The 17,397-nt window shown below is 46.3% G+C and overlaps 1 protein-coding gene across 8 annotated transcripts in view; it reads left to right on the plus strand.

Annotated features, from left to right (window-relative positions):
- PRDM16 (PR/SET domain 16) overlaps nucleotides 1–17,397 on the plus strand; it is a 270,501-nt gene that overhangs the window by 134,193 nt on the left and 118,911 nt on the right. For 4 of the 8 annotated variants that reach the window (XM_057418051.1, XM_057417993.1, XM_057418002.1 and 1 more), the window contains one exon: nucleotides 12,910–12,960. The exons of the other annotated variants lie outside the window; for them this stretch is intronic. In XM_057418051.1, coding sequence (XP_057274034.1) covers nucleotides 12,913–12,960 — 48 coding nt within the window. In that variant the 5' untranslated portion in view covers nucleotides 12,910–12,912. The remainder of the gene's footprint in view (nucleotides 1–12,909; nucleotides 12,961–17,397) is intronic. 8 annotated transcript variants of the gene reach the window in all.

Raw genomic sequence — 17,397 nt, forward strand, 5'->3', positions numbered from 1 at the left:
GTGATGGTTGTAGCAGTATTCCTGTGTGTGAGAGGAACAGGCTTGTATGATGTGTCTCACTGTGTGAAGGGTGTAAGCCTTGAGAGCTGCTGGAGAATGCCAGCAACATGGCAAAGGGGTGGGAAAGAGAAAGGAGGAGGAAGAAAACGGCAAGGCTGCAGGGACACAGCAGATACAAAAACCTATCAGTATTCTTCAGCACTGTTGTGGTTCTCTGTTTAAAGTACCTTTGTTGTATTTATTTCATGGTCTCATCAAGAGCCCTTGAATCCAGGCAGTGTTTTGAGCGTATTGCAATAGCTTAACCAGGATACAAACCTGGATTTTGTGGAATTCTACAGTGATCTGAGTCATCCCACTCACTAAAGCGCAGTCGCTGGACCTGTCCTGGGAGATTTCGTAGGCACCAGCTTGGACTGTTCTGGCTTCGCCTGGTTATTTTCCTGTTACGCAGCTGCATGGGGCAGAGCTGAGGCTAACAGATTGCCAGGGCTCGTTTCGTGTGGTACAGGCTGGTATTTGAATTGAAATCATGCTTATCACTTTTTTGTTAATCATGTGTTAAAAAAGAGGCACAGATCGAGTTCCCAAATAATCACTGCTTCCCGAAGGGCGATCTTCTTCTCTCCCTGTGAAAGAGTTTGTTCCGCTTCTGGCTCCCCGTTGCTGTGCCCACCTCACCCTGTGCTCTCACTCTGTGTGGCGAGGGTGCTTGGTGCATTACTGCGGGTGTGAAGTGTTGCAAGCTGCAGGCGTTGTTGGGTGCATCGTGACGGCAGCATGCTGCAGTGCTCAGGTGTGCGCTGGACACTTCTCAGTAAGCCTGTTGCAGGAGCCCTGTGTTTTGCTGAGGTGCTGGTACCTCTTGTGGAGCAGCCTCCGTGGGCCAGACGGATGTCTGAGTTTCTCCTTCCTTTCTACGGGGAGGCAGCGTGAGGCAAGCTCTGCTTTACTTGTGCTGAAACCCTTACACTGCACCCAGCACTCCAGTCATGTCTCATTTACAGAAGCAGCTTTTCGCTGTGCCTGGGAGGAAGCTGGTGCACCTTGACATAACAGCCTCCGAGCCCCTTCTCCAGCCAGACAGGTTCTGGGTTTCTTTCTGCTGATAATCCCATCAGGACCTTTGTTTCCTGATAAAGCTGGATTCCACTGCAGAAACCCAAACACATTAGAGGCTCCATTACACCCTCTGCCTGCTTCTTAAAACCTGCCCCGTGCTTCCTGTGCATTAAACAGAGCAGATGCCTGCTCGGTTCCTCTGTGGCACAGGCCAGCCCAGCCATCACGGTTATTGCTGATAGCTGCGTACAGCTGCCATGATAAGGCAGTAACATTTCCAACGCGTCCGGATTAAGAAAGCCAGGAAAGGAGCTTGCCTTCAGCCAGAGCGCTCTGGGCCATGAATGTGATGGTTTCTTTGTGTCTGAAGATGCCATTCTAATAGTCAGTTCCCAGCTCCTTCGTTCCTGTGGAGCTCAGCAGGCAGTTGTGTATGAGCTGAGATGGGGATGCTGCTACTGAGTCGGTATGAAGAGAGGGAGAGAGAGAAAAAGCAGTTTGTTTGGGGTTCCAGGTTTGAATGTCACAGCGGAAGGCCAAGGATGTGTTTCCTTTCACAGTGCTTAGTGCCAGAACAGGGAGCTCCGGCGCTTTGTGCATGAAACCCAGCCCAGATCCAAGCAGTAGGTTCCTCTGAAGAGGCACATTCCAGCACCTGGCATAGGGAGGACGGGATAGGAGGGAGTGATTCAGTGTTCTAGGACAGTTTGGGAGGCTTCTGTTGGGGTTGGGAGGGAAGACGTGTGAGCCGCAGCCTGTACGGAATGGGTGAGGAACTGCAATTGTCTCCATTTAGGTTTCCTTTTCTTTGCCTTTTCTGGGGCAGAACTTTACCCCGTGCAAGCTGAAGAATAATTTTAAGGGCAGGTTGGACGGGGCTCGGAGCAAGCTGCTCCAGTGGGGCAGGACCCCCCATGGCAGGGGTTGGAACTGGATGAGCTTTAAGGTCCGTTCCGACACAGACCAGTCTGGGATTCCATGAAGAAGGGAATTGTATGGGAAGCAGCAGTAGATTCTCAGAGTTCTTCCTTTTTAAAATCATGATCCTGTTGTCTGTAGGATTCAGAAGCTGAGCCGTGGTGGATGAGCTCCTGAGGCTGGCTGGGTAGCCTGTGTGCTGGAGGGAGTGGTGCTTGTGGTTTGGGAAGCTTCCAGGGTGAAGGGTTTGGGGTATTCTCAAGTCAAATGCAGTCAAAAGCCCCAGGTCCCCAGGAGTCTCTTGGCATTTTTTGTGTCTTTGTCAGCCGGTGCAAAGAGGGTGCTGCTTGGTTCGGGGTGAGCTTCTCCCCATGTATACAGATGTACACCCCATGCCAGGGGTCAGACCCAGCAGCAGAGTTAGCCTGGACACGGTGTTCCTCCTGCATCCTCATCCACACACTTTTTCCTCGGCTCCATAGGGCTGGAAGCGGTCCAGGCACTTTACATATGCAAACACCTCCACCTCCAGGCTTCTGCTGCATCACAAGGGGCTCCTTCTGTCAATCAGGCCACAGGCACGGAGCACAGCAGCATCCCTTACCACAGAGGGTCACTTTGAACTTGTTTCCCTGCACCTGGGAGCTTGTGGTGTGTGCTGGGGAGGGAGGCCGGAGCCTTCCATCCTATGGAGTTTCCTGCTTGCTTTTTTTCCTTCTTTTTTTCCTTTCTTCCAGGCCTTTAGTGTCCTCCTTTAGGCCAAAACAACGCATCCATGTTCTCCGCAAATTGTTGCTATAATTACAGCTGTGTGTGGCCACACAGAGATGCTTTGGAAACCAGATGTCGCATTTTCTACCCTCTGGTGCAGGGGTAGTGGCTGGCCACATAAACTCCACAGCACATTCATTTATCTTCTTAGGGAAGTGGCTTTGATGTTCCCAAACAGCAAATTGTCCTTTTGAGAGGATTTGTCCTAATTCCCTCTTGCTTGTGGTGCTCCCCGTGCTGTTTTTTCTCTTGTTTGATAATCAGATGTAAGCCTTACCATTGCATTCTGCATTCTCAAGTGCAGCCAGCGCTGTCACATGGAAATGCTGCTTGAGGATGAGCCCTGACCTCTTCTGCAGTTGGCTTTGGGTTGGTAGGTGCTTGCTGTGGCTCCTCTCTCAAGTTGGTCACGATTCAATTGCTGATACACTAGTTAATGTTTCAGTCAGTTATATTCCCAGTACGTGCAGAATCTAGAGAGCCCTTTGGGCTTTTCCAGGAGGGAGGTGAAGCACAGCGAATGTGAACCAGTGAATTCTGACCTGTGCTGTGGAGGGGTTTTGTTTTCCTTTGTTCCCCCTTTTCGGCAGACAGCTCTGGTACAGTGGAGGGGACAGTTACACTATGGGGAGATAAGGCAGGCTTCAAAGTCTGAATAGATGTGTGCATAGTTCTGAGCTTACTGGGGTCAAAGGTGTTTGTATCTGGGGAGGAATCACAGCCTTATTGTTAAGATTAGATCTAAGGAGCTTGAAACTCAATTTCTAAATGCAAGAGACTGAGATTTGGGCTCGTTGCCTCATTTCTTGTCTCAGTCTTGTCTGTAAAATTGGGATAGTAAATCCTGCCTTTCTGTTCTCACTGTTCTTCCAGTGCCTTTCCTTGTTTCACAGGGTCCTTTGGGCAGACTCATCTTCTTGTTATGTATCAGCGACACAGTTGGGCTTCAGCCTGAAGTCCTTGTGCCCCTGATAATAAACAGTGGGGAAACTCAGTCAGACATAGCGTGGTACCAGGAGGTTCAGTCTCACAGTGCTTGGTGCATCCCCATTACCTGGAGATATCAAATGCGGGGAATCACAAAGTCCCTGTCTCCACTTTAAAGTCAGTGGCTTATTGGCACTGGATTTTTTCCCCATGAAGTGGTGGGGTTTGTAACTGAGGTTCTCTTAAGTCCACCTGCTTGAAGGTAAGTGCTGGCTTGTGCAGCCACATCAGGGATTTCTCCAGGTAAATCATCAGATCAAGGTCAGCGTGTGTCCCCTTACCCTGCCGCAGCTAACAGAAGCTTTGTTTGTGAAGCAGCTGCTGGTTATCATTGGTGAGGAAATGTCTTTGATTTTTATAGCTCCTGTTATCTGAAACTAATAAAAACACAATGCAGTGACAAGCCGAAGGTCATCTCACCTCCCTGCTGAGGTGGGTAGCACTCGGCAAAGCTCAAGCTTACACACTCTTTTTGTCTAATAGACATGGGAAAGAGAAGTTTGTGAATGAGGGATGTAAGTCAGGGATGGATGCATCCGTCCATTAACACTTATACTAAAGTTTTCCTTTTGTTTTCACATATTGCCCCAGAAGAGAACAGAAATCGGCGTACCTCAGGCTCAGTCAGGTGCCATTTCAGTTAACCAAGCACTGGGGTGGTTGTGAGCACTTCTGAAACCCCAGATCTAATAGAAAATCTATTGAAACACTCAACCGCTCACCTTCCAGGGAAGCTGTTGTGCCAAGTGCAACGTAAGGAGACAGCAATAAATCAGCACGCTATGCACCTCAAATAGATAATCAATTTAATTGAAAGCATCAATAATCATAGTTTGACATTTATTACCCTGTGGATGTTTTATCTTTTAGGCTAGGGGACAGCAGGGCAGTGATGAATGCCAGGCCTGCCATGGAACACAATTACGTGGTGCAAGCAGAGGGATTTTATATTCTGCAGTCAAATTCATAATTGAAGCAGATTGCAGGAAATCTGTGAGAAATAAATGCCTATAACTGGGATGCCTATAACTTGAATTCCAGTGTCGAGATAATGTTGCAAATGCTGCCTTGTATATATAGGCAGGCTGAGAAAATTGGTGCTGTTTAACCATGGAGAAAGAGAAGCTGCATGGAGACCTCAGAGCGGCTTCTAGTGTCTGAAGGGGGGTTCAACAATGGTGAGCCACGCTTTGTTAGTCCCTGAACTGCAGCTGAGTTACAAACCAGATCACAGTGAAGCTATAGACACTCAGGGTGGCATTCCCTCTGCAGCAGCACTGGAGCTGTTCCCGGCCTTATGCCCTTGAATGCTCTAAACTTCCCACCTGTGGAAGGAATCAGCAGCCCAACTTAAAAATGAGCTTAACTTCCTTTTGGACTCCCTGAATTCCTGTCTCAAGAAACTGGATTGAAATTGCCACCCACTCTCTGTCTGTCTGATTAAATAAAATATTGGCCTTTTCCAAGCACAATATTATCATTCCAAGCATAATATTATCCAGTTCTGTCCCAGATTGTTTCTCCAGCTCTTAAAAGGGAACTCACCTGCCACCCCCTATCAATTCAGATAAACCAGCACTATTTAAATTAGAAACTCTGTGCCCATGTCTGAAGTTAGTCTGCAGAATAATTCTGTATTCACTTTGCTTTATAGAGAATATAATTTGCTGGATGTTACTTCTGAATAGAGGACGATAAAGTGCCCTTTTCTGTCCCTCTGTTGTTTTCTTCCCCTGCACAGAACGTTACTACAGGGAATTCCTCTCTAAGTTAAGTTACCAACTCAAAGTAAGGACTTACCCTCTGTTTGAGCAGCGGTGCACCTTGAGGACAAGTGAAAAGAGGGGCACATACAATAGCAGACAGTGTTCTTGTTGGCACAGATCATCCCATGAAAGAAACACACTAGAACAGGAGATTCCCCTCCTATTAGAGCCCATGGAAGCCTCTTCAGAGCTTTGCTTTATCAAAGACTTGTTCTGGTAAGTGAAATGAGTGTTGGGGGATGTACCCTTCCCTCGAGCTCTGGGGCAGGCCCCCGTGGTGGCTCTGCTACTCACCAGCTTCTTTCCCTTCAGAAAAGTTCATCCCTGCAAAGGAGCCTGCAATATCCGCATCTTCCCTCAAATAAATAAGACTCAAACATCTCGGCAGCAGCCCGATGTTTCTCTTCCAGTTCTTCTCAGGCTTTAATGGCCCATTTTTCTTACTGCGTCTCACTGACTGGCTATGACCTTGTCATGTTAAAGTGACAGCTAGGTTATCCTGCTGATGGGTATCAAAGTGACATATCCCATCCTGTCTGTCGGAGTGCCAGGCAGGGATGCATTCCCAGACAGCCTGCACTCCCCCTGGACGGTACCGGCTATTAGGAAGGCTGCTGTTTTCATTCCCTCCTTTCACAGTGTGAGCAGCTAAGTTGAGCTGCTCAATGAGACAGTGCATTTCCTTCTTCAGACCTTTGAAATGGGTGGGAACGTTGCATATTGGCTTTATTTTCCTTCAAGTGTGATTGATGATCAAAAATGTACATGTCACAGCTTAGCTATTTAGCTTCGGTGCACTACTGTGGGTACGCTGAAGGCCATTATTTTGATGGAGCTGAGGATAAGCTCCACATACAACTGCAGTTCATTGAGCTGGGGTTTTGGCAAGTTCTGTACGCACTGAAGTGCAAGTTGGCTTCTCCGTTGTGCTTGTGATTTGACATGCTTGCATGTGGGGAAGTAGAACACCCAGCTCAGCAGTCGTGTGTTGCTGGGGCAAGGAAAAGCCTTGGCTTTTGAAGCAAGACAGGCAAGAAGGCTGTGAAAAAGTGTATTTGTCATACACTCCTTAAACATGGTAAACCTCTTCATAACTCTTATCAGTGTCTTTTGTGGCTGTGAGGAAGAGAATGGAATGAGGTCATTTTTCTCTGTTCTTTCTCAAATTGGGAACTGTGTAATTAGGTTTAAATAAGATGGAGGCAGCGTGCTCCAGATGGGTGATGGGAGAAGCCCAAGCAGTCTGGGGGCCTGCAGAAGAAAATCTTTTCTTACATCTAATCCCAGTCCTGTTTGGCAGCTGTACACGTGGAGAAAGTGAAGTGCTGGGGCTGTTCCTACATAAAAAATGCTGTTTCCTATAACATTGGTGCCAGTCAGCTTCAGCATCAATGGCAAGCCTGTGATAAAGGGGATTTTGTGTGGAAAGAAAGGAATAGTGTTGATGTTGCTGTGGCTTGAAGGTATTTAACCTCTGCTGCTGTGTGGAGAAGGACAGGGAGCTTCTGGAAGTCTTGCTGGAAAGGAATGTTACCCCAGAGATACCAAGGATGGGGCAAATCAGTCAATAGCTGTGTATGAAGCTCACCCAAAGGGAGGCATGAGTGACTGGTGTTCCAGTAATGAATTATTCCAGGGGCTGGATTTGTTAAATCCATTTCAGTGCACCTCTTCCCTCTCAGGGTATTTTCTAAGATGCCCTCGTCACAACAGGTATGATGAGATACCAAGATTTGAGTGCATTGCCTTGTATAGATGCCATTGTGTGTCCTGGATAGAAAGGCTGCAATTTAATATGAAGTACGAGCTCTTCTGCCGGAGCCCAGAAGTCCCCATACGTCAGATGAAGCGCATGTTAGCGCTGCCATTACAAGATGATGTATGATCACTCTTTATTTACTTATGATTATTACTGATCATCTTAACAAACAGGTTATCAATAGATGAAGTACAGAGGAAGTTCATTTATATTGTTCTGTCAATATCAAGGTCATTTTTATAACTAAAAAGGGTCAAGAACAAAAGATGGATGGCTGGGTCATATGTGACTGAAGGTAGCCACCCAATCCATTTACATGGCTGCGAACAGCAGAGCTTTATGTGTTAACCAAAACGTTGCACTTCACTCTTCAAGGTGATTTTTTGCTCAGATAAGAAATAGCTCTTGCAACATGAGGCGATGGTGTGCTCTATGGCAGGCAGAATCTAGGGTTGATGACCCCAAGCTTCCGTTCTCCTCCTGTTTTCTCTGTGGTTGGAGTGAAGGTGTAACTGGTTTGCAGCTCAGAAGCACGTTGTGTCAGGGCAGCTCATATTTTATTCAGCATAGAAGTGTGAGGGGAGCGTTCCCAGGTTTGAAGATGAACAGATGGGGTAAATACAGCTGTGGTTCAATGCTAGGAACTTGTGCTTTAATCCTTAGACTGCTCAGCATTAGGCACAGAGAGAGGTGCCCCTTCCATCTTCTCAAAATTCAGTTTTACAATGAAATTTCCCTTCAGGAAAAAGGTAATTGTAAGAGTGGGTTTTTTTTAAAGAAAATGATGTCCTATTGGCTATTTCTGGGAGGTGTTAGGTGAGCAAAATACTGGGCAAAAAACTTCTTAATTGGGACTTACTCTTCTCTCAGGAATCCCTGCGTGTTGCAAAAGGGGTGCCCTGGGTGAGCTCTTACTGTGTAAATGTCTCTGCTCCAGGATCCTTAAAGAGCTCATTTGCTGTAGCTGGTAAAACCTCTTTGCTTCCAACAGTCATAGCAAATAGATGGTTGCTAAAGGTGACGTTGGATTGCTCAAATGGAGAAGAAGAATGGGGAGAGGTAGATGTGGCGCCACGTGAAAGGGAAAAGCATCTCCAGCCTGGATCCCAGGGGCACGTGGAGTGAATGGAATAAGTTTTCTTTGAGCAGACCTGCCAAACTCTCAAGCGCGTTTCTCGTGCTCATTAACACTGGACTTTAAGGACCCGATAAGAATGCAATATAAAATCAAAGAGCCCCTAAAGACTCTGAGATTATATTTAATACTCTCCTATCACCAGTCCCTGAGTGCTTGGCAAGAGAAACGGTGACATTTACTAATCAGTACCCTCTCTTATTTGTCTTGGCTGGAAGTCTCAAGTCCTCAGCTTATTGAAGTTACTACAAATGCTCTCCATTAGATTCTGTGGAACTTCCTGGTATTTGCAGTTGACCTCGATGGCAGTGTCATGGAGGAGTTAGGTCTTTAAGAGGTGATCCAGAACTTGCCGTGCCATGTATGTAAATGGGGTGTGTTTTATTCTTAATGCTTGACATTCATTTTCCTTCTTAACATTAACGACCCGAGCGCTTTCCTGCTCCTTTCTGGATGCACAGGTTTGTTTCAGGTGATGAGCAGGAGCTGTTTCTTACTACAAGGTGGCTTTGGATGTTCCTTTCTTTTGAACACCCTTTGGAATCACCTGTAATGGTTCAGCTGATGTAAACTGCATTTTGTTCTCCCGAAAGGTGGCGAACAGGAAGAATTCCTGTAAAGCCACAGCAGACACAAGGCAGGAGCAAGTGCAGAGGTGCTCCCCATGGCAGGTCACCACTGATTCCCTCCTGATCTTGGTCACTTTTCCTGCAGCACTGGACCACCTTTTTGTTCAGACTTTCAACTGAGAAATAAATGGTTATAAAATGGTCTGTGGGGTGCATACCATGGCTTTGCAGGCTGTTACTGGTCTGCAAACCACAGTTTGGCTGCTCTACAGTGTTCCCAATTGTGCTGGGGTTGCCCTTAGCAGTGAATGGTTGGTTTATTCTTTATACTCTTTTCAGCCCTTGGCTTGTTTCTTGCCAGTCAGAGTTGTGCTGTTCATCCTCCTTCACTCACCAGCCAGGAGAGGAAATTCTTCCTCCTAGACAAGAGCTTTCCTCTTAATTCCAGGCACATTCCTTTCAAATTCCCAAGGCAGGATATTGAAAATTTCCTCAAGTTAACAGGGCTTCACAAGTTCATTTACTATAGAAAATGTGAAATTTTGGTAAATTGGTGGCCAGAAAGTGCTATAAAATCCCTGGATTTTATAAATTTCAGCCAATGGGAAAAGTTCCCGAGTGCTGAAATGGGTTTCTGTGGGTTCCTTCTCCCTCTGGCTTTACTGTGAAAGAGCATCACCTCTGTGACTTTGCTGTTGGAGGGTTCTTAGCTGGTGTGTTTTAAAGGCCAGTTCCATCATATCGTGATATCTGATAAGATGTGATATATCTGGACACTGATTTTAAACATTGACGTGCTTCAAGTCTTACTGACTTCAGCACTGATGTATTAAGGTCTTACTAAAGGAACAGATGACAACGCAGAACATGTTACTGAGAAGTGCTGTTATCTGCTTCTATGGAATTACGGGGCATCCTCTTCTGTTTCCAACTCAGAGCAGCCATGGAATTCCTCCTTAAAAATCAAGATTCACAGGGATGCAGCAGGGGCAGGTTCTGGTCTCTCATCCTCTGTGCTGTCAGAGCCTGCTGAAGGCATCAAGCATGCCCGTTTCAGTTTGGGTTTTGTGGGTTTTTCCCTTTAAATGACAGTTTATCTGAGCTCAGGGAATGAATGGATAACGTTACTATTTACATAAGCTCATTGTGATCTGTCTGGGTAATGTAATCAAATTAGGGTTAACTGCAGCTGGAGAATGCCAGCTTGTAAACTGTTTTTCAAAACGAATCACATGGTGTTACTTGACATGTTTAGAATACATTCGGGAGGCTTTGCACAAATTATAGCACATCCCGGGCTGATGGGACCGAGGCAGGATTCTGTTGCCACCAGGTCGCTGAGCCCAGGACATGGGATGTAGGGATTCACCAGCGGGCAGAGGAGATGCAGCTCGGAGCGGAGCCTGCACCCCACGTGTGCTGGCGGCTGCTGCTGATACGTTGTCTGTCTTTTGGCTAAAAATCAGCGTATCAGTTGATAGAAACAGCATCTGGTGTAAGTTTGGGGAACGTTTAAGAACATCTGTGTGAAGTGCCAGAGCGCAGCCGCTGGACACACCAAGCCTCTATTTAGTCTTAGGGCGTTTTGTGTAAGATGAAGTCCAGCCTGAGCTGAACTTACCCCATGAGTAGCTTTTCAAAGCATCTTGTGTTATTCTTAGTAATAAACATCGCATCTGGTACTTACTTTCCTTCCTTCTTTCTCGCTTTCCCATTGAATCAGGAGGTGCTTTTTTGCATCAACAGCACTGCAGTGTCTGGTTCTTTTGCTGTGGGGAGTGATGTCAGATGTGTCTCCGAGGACATCAGGCCATGGGCCATGTCCAAGCTAACTTAGTCCCACACTGTTGAATTCCGGATGTAACCCTTATCCTTTTTGAACTCCAGGATTTTCAACTGTAAAGGAAGGATGGGAAATGCCATTTAAAGTTGCTCCTGGTCTCCCACTACTGGTAAAATACCTTTTCCCACACAAACTGTTCTGATAGTTTGCATGGGGAGATGGTTCCATCAAATCTAAAATACATTCTGGCTCTGGGGTTTGTTTCCCCACAAGTTCTATAGCAGAAGGAAAGTGAACGGATTTCACCTTGTCAAAACCCAGCCAGTTTGCGGTGCTCCTCATGACCAGGTACATAACCAGCCCCTGATGCTTTCCCATGGAAGTACCAGGTCTGAATGTGATGAAATGCTTCTTACAGAAGTTCCGTTCCCTAAGAATGGTCAAATTTGGGATTTGCTCTGAACTGAGATGGGGGAAAAATCCTGTTTGAGCAGCAGAACTTGCCCCTTGCACGCAGATCTGTCCAAACCGGCACAAGGAAGCTTGTGTTGGCGTTTAGATTCAGACTCAGGAATTCCTGACTCTTAAGCCTGTTTATATAGGACTATACCACAGCCCCATTTGCACTTCATTTTAGGGTTTTTTTTCTTTCCCCCTCTATGTTTATGGCCATGTTGAGCGGGTGGATTATGCACTCTGAATGCACATGCTTAACCAATTGTATTGAATGGTGTTGTGCGTCTAATAATTACAGTTAAGTGTCTTCATTTGGAAGCAGCAGCCTTCCATGAAGGCTTTCAAGTCATTTAGCACAAGCATATTTATATTACAGCTCCGAGAGTTTCATGGCCTAATTGTAAAGGTTTTGGGGGTTGAATGCACCCGGATCCACAAGTTCTCTGGGCTTGGCAATGGTCACTGATTCCCCAGCAACCTGGAGACGCGTGCTCCAGTAATTCAGGGTGAGATTTCAGCACGTGGATGCACACACACAGCGTAGGAGCACACGGGTTCTAACTGCTCTGGTGTTCACCTCTTGCTCCTGTTTGCTTTCAGCTGCTTTCTGAACCGCAGTTTCAGTATCTATTAGAGTGGCTGTAAACCAGGGGCTGGTTCAGGATCCTTGCTGTGTAGAACACGACCCGTTGTTATTGCAGCTGAGCTGGGAGATGTTTGCCAGCAGCTTGGAAATCTCTGAATTGCTCCATGTCACCTGGGCATGGGCAAAGGGCTCCAAGAGCTTGGTGCCAAACCCTCAGCTGCAGAAACACAACGGAGTTCTTTGGGCCTTCGTTTATTACTGTGATTATTTCAAGTGAGGTTCCTTTGCAGTGTATATCCATTCTCATCACATCTTGGGTTTCCTGGCATTTGGATTTCAGTTCCTTGGAGCTTTTTTCTGCTGTTTGGTAGCCAAAATACATTGCCTGGGTCTGGAAGTCCCGAGTACCTTGACCCCATCCTGGTGCTTGGGTGGATGTTAAACCTGAGACACCTGAGATCCCCACTGAGGGCAGTGAAGCTACTTAGTATGAGTCAGGCTGCTTGATCAGGTCCTTGTTGAGTACATTTATCCTGATGGGGCTATGGAGTGTGATAGAAGATGGAGGTATTGACCCCTTGAAGGCCCACTGACCTCGATCTCACCTGAGGTAAAGCACAGCCGTGGTTTCATGACTTGTGTCATCACTCCTCTTGTTGGAGGAGGCACTGAAGAGCTTCCTGCACGGCTGCTGGGAGCACTGAGGTACTGAGGCATCCCATGGTCAGTCCCTGCCACTGGGACAAGCTGCTGGTGTGGTGCTGGCAGATGGGTTTGGTCCCCACTCTGCTCTGGGGGATGCGCTTTTGGAGAGCCCACAGATCTCCATCCTCTGCGTGCTCAGAGCCCGCATCACCGGCCACTGGGGAAAGAAACGCATCTTCCCATCGGCTCAATCTAAAGAAATCGCTTACAGGAGTTACAGAGAACATTAAAACTTGTGGGAGAAAATGATGGTGTTTCTGGTATATAATCCTTCCATCTGACTCCTAAAACATCCGTGTTGCTCTGTTGCAGTTGGGAGTTTTGACCTGTAAAACCAAGGAAACAAACCGTGTGTTCTCTTCCAACAGTTGCAATTCAACTGAATTTTGCTTCTGTTTTGTTTTTTTCTCAGCAAATGCTGACTGATCCCGAGGTGACCTCCCAAGAGGGCAACATAAAAAAGGTAGGACATGGATCACTCTTATCCGAACTGTTTTACTGCCTGGTTTGAGGTGCAGCTCGGCACTTCATTTTCTCTTCCTGCTGCTGAACGGAGGTGTGTGTCGTGACAGCGTCGTAAAAGGTTTCCAGTATTTGCTGCTGCTTTTCTGGATGAAGTGTTGTGCTGCTGTTGGCATCGTTTTTTGTCTTCTTGTGATTCCAGTCCTTATGAAAAAGAAAAAGGAGTTTAAAGTGCTCCTTGATTCAGCTACAACATAAACAGCTCCGAGTCCAAAGTGAAAAACCTCATTTACCTCTTTTCCAGTAAAAGAAAATGTTGGTCCTTTGTTAAAAGTGCTAAATTTTTAGAGGTCGCTTCACCATGTAAATGTGGCTTATGTGGAGTCCAAGGGAAAAGGAATAGATATATAAAAGGATAAAGTTTAACTCATGTGATGTATTACCAGTGCTTTTCATCACATTGTGATGCTTAAACTGTAATACTGACCAGAGAAAAATGTGTTCCAAATACAGCCCAGCTGTCTAAATCTCTTCCTAGTGGCTGTGGGGCAGCCTCAAGGCTGCACACTTCAGTAGCCAGGTTGCTATTTTGGTTGAGGTTATTCTCAGTAACACTAAAATCACATTATTTCCGTGGCTGTCTTTCGGTTAACAGCTTTACTGAAGTAAAGTGTTACAAGTCGTATTGGACGATGGGCTCTCTAGATGTCTGTGTCCGTGTTGAGATGAGGAGGTGGCTGTCCTTTGCATCTGCAGTTGTCTTGTGGCGAGTGTTCACGGTGCTCCTCATAACGCAGGAGTATTTGGAAGTGGAAGGTATTTTAAACTGGAACTTGCAGCCCCTGCCGTTCCTATTCACCCAGTGAGGTGAGCGTCAGTGCTGCTGCTAAACTGAGAGCTCAAAGGAAACACTCGTTTCCCTCTGCCAACCAAAGGGAGATGTAATACTTGTCCGGCTCCAAAGTCGGTTTGGGGAAAGACATTCGGACCCATGTCCGGTGCGGAGCGACTGTTCTACCGCGCGGCAGCCCCCAGCTTTGCTTTGGAAGGCCCGGCTCCCGACATGAAACATCCTTTGACCATCCCATGACCTTGCGGGGGACCTGTCGCAACACTGCTGAACTTTTTACCTTGTTCATCTCCATAACTCATGGGGTGTTGGTCTCTGCCTCTGTGGGATCCTTTTGTCTGGACAGACCCAGTGACAAGGTGGCAGGTTCATATTATCACAAGGCGCTCGTCAGGCGGATGGGGGAGTTCTCCCCTGCTCGGCTGGTTCTTTGTCAGTCTGTAATTACAGCATCACAAATAAACCGTGTCCCTACCTTGCAGAATCTTCAGGACCCTAAAGAGAGCAGGCTGTGTGTGAGACAAGGGTAGGAGGAAGCCTTAGACTGGCAGCTTTACGTGTGCAGTACATGGGTTTGCACTTCAGTGTCATTTTGTTTCAGATGAGAATGTTGCAGAAACTACAGGTCTTTGAACCGTACTGTGTGTCCTGAGATCTCCCCCTGTCCAGCAGGTATAGAACTGGACAATTAGGAGATTTGACACTTTGGGGAAGGACTGGCCTTCCATTTGTGTCTTTTAAATGCATTGTAGGGAAGCACTAGTGGGAGTTTATGAGGTGATAAATTTATTGAAGGATGGGCAGTAGGGTTTTACAGCTCGGGTAAGAAAGGTCAAAGCAGTGAGGTAAAGAGTTCAAGTCTAAACTTTATGGCTTGTGACAGGACTGCTGCTAGACAGCTTTTCAGTCAAAGAAAATGAAAAATAAGGAATGAAAAATCATTCCTTGCAGGTTTTGTAGTGTCAGGAATTGTTTGTAAGAGGTACCCGGGCATTCTGCTCCGCTGGCACAAAACCCTCCTGGGGAAGAGCTCCTTTTCCAGCCTCTCTAAATCACTCTGTTGTCATATCCCTGAAGACACAAGAGCTGAGATTTGACTTCAGTTTATTCCTGTTCCATCAGAGATAAGTTGGTGCTGAGAAGGTGACTGAAGACAAATGTAACTGTAGTGGGTGCGCTGATTTAAACCAGGGGAGGAGGATGTTGGAACCAGACAGAGACCACAGTGGTCAGTGGCTCCTTTGGCTGCTGCATCAGGGCTTCAGAACTGGGCAGTAACAAGAACGAGAAAGAGAAAAAATCCCTAGAATGGAGAGAAAATCTGTAATAAAGCAAATGGAAGGTGGGGGTGTGGGAAGTGTGATGGTGTGAGAGGCACAGGAAGGTGCTCAGGAAGCATCTCTGCTTGAAAATTGCCCCAGTGTTTGTTCTGCTCTTCATCTGCCAGACCAGAAATGCTCTTAAATAACTGCTTATGCACTGAAAGGCAGTGAAAAGTCTGAAGATGCAGCAGAGCAGGCGCAGACACTGTTATACTGCACACTGAAACAGGCCTTCTTTTGGCTCAAAGCAAAATAAGAAGTATTATCCCACCGTGCCCAGTATCTTTGAGTTTGTATTACTGTTATTTCTGCTGGGACCACTAACATCAGGGAGCTGATTTATTTGTTAGTGGTTGTCTCACAAGAACTAGGATTTCTACCAATGTTATTAAAGAACCTGTACCCAGGGTCATTTTTCTGTATGTGGAAATGCCACAGACTATAAACGTGCTGTGCTCTGAGTAAGTCTTCCTTTTATCTGCTGTGCTTGCTGATACTCAGTTTAACTTCCACAAATGTACGTCAGCTCCTCATCCTGCTTGTTTAATTTGAACGAATCGATCGTGGGAGTTGTGCTAAAATGGGAGATTCCCTCTTTTTAGTGACCTGAATGTGTGCATTCAGAGCTGGGTGTAAGTTAGACCTGTGGGTATATTGCCCGTGCTCCCAGACGTCTCTTTTTTCCAGGCCATCTTCCTGCAGCCTGTTTATTTTGCTTAGAGAGCAGCTCACATGCTCCCTTGCTCTGCATTTTCTACGCTTCTCCACTGTGTTTAATACCAGTGGCTTGTTACCATTATCTTCATTGTCATTTTGATTTAACTTTGAGAGGGAGATGAAAGATTCAGACTTCCTCCGGCAGGAAGCAAGGCCAGTGTCCATTACAGGACACCTTTTTTCCCAAGGAGCACTGCTGGGTGTATTTATCTCTCCTCTAAGTCACTTTGGCCAACGGTTCGAGAATCACGTTGAAGGAGGCTCTGTGCAGAGCTCCTGGCTGTGGTGACAAGAGACCTCAGGGACTTCTCTTCAGTAGACTCTCTATTTAGTTTCTGTTTACTTAGAGGGAATAGCCTGAGGGGCTACTGGAGAGAAAACATCTGTGGGAGATAATCTATAGAGTTATCTATCTATCACTCTTGTCGACCCTGTCTCCCTTGAGAGCAAGCTGAGAGACTTGTAATAAAAAGGCATCACTGAAGAGGCTTTAGGGACAAATAAAGAGACATGTTAAGGGCCAGCTGAAAAAGGATAGAAGACATTATTAAAGCTCAATAGCCGTCTTATCAAAATCCAATAGGATAGGCATTTGGCAAAAGGCTTTAAATTTATTCTTTGACTTTCTCGAGAGCTTGAATTTATCCATTAACAAGAACGAAGCACGCAGGGAGCGGGAGATGCTATCAGCTTCAAAAGAGTGGGATTCAATCTGGCATTATACGAAACACCACAACAAAAACCGAAGGCAAAACCCATTTTTACCCCCGCTTTGGCCGAGTTCGTACTCACGCTGCAAAATACCAGAAGCTGGTAACATAATGCTGGTGTCACTGAGCGGAGGTAATTTGGGCAGCAGTGATTTATTCTCGACTCCCAAATCACACAGATTAGTTTTAAAAACAAAGTTACTGTTAGAGAGCTGAGTGAGATCAGAAATCCTGACCTCTTAGAGAGCGCCAAGTTGTAAACAGAAACCTGGGTGGGTGGAAAGCTTTTGCTCCTAAACAAAAGTGGAAACTAACTGATGTTTTGCCACTGCAGATGCAAAGCAGGATGGGGCCATAAATCTCACCAGGTTTATTATTATATGCAAAATGCTACAGGTCACAGGAACCATCTGATACTTCAGGAACACATTGTTCCCACAAGATGATTGATTGATAATTATGATAATTTGCAAAATGATTATTTGGGTATTATAACCATAGTTTGTCCCTCCGGATTGCTGTGAAGACATTTTCTATATCATGGGCCGTCAGAAATGGCCTCTGGCAACAAGGGATATGGAGAGGTCTGGTCGGTCTGTCCCAGCGGGATCTGTAGGACTGATGAATGATGACCCAGAGGAGTAAGAAATCAGACTTCAATAAGCAGTCAGGAAGGTAGTTAGGGAAGAGCAAGGGAGCTGTTAACTGTCTTTTGTGGAGCAATTACGAGCCGGACCATACACCCCCAGGCCTGAGCACAGCCTGTCATAACATTATACATGCAGAGATTTCAACTGGAGCCTGCAAAGTTCTGGGTTTGCAGCGCCTACACACAGTGC

The sequence above is a fragment of the Pezoporus wallicus genome, unplaced genomic scaffold, assembly GCF_028554395.1.
Source record: "Pezoporus wallicus isolate ANWC-B61680 ecotype Strahan unplaced genomic scaffold, APGP_CSIRO_Pwel_v1 contig_13766, whole genome shotgun sequence".
NCBI lineage: Eukaryota > Metazoa > Chordata > Aves > Psittaciformes > Psittacidae > Pezoporus > Pezoporus wallicus.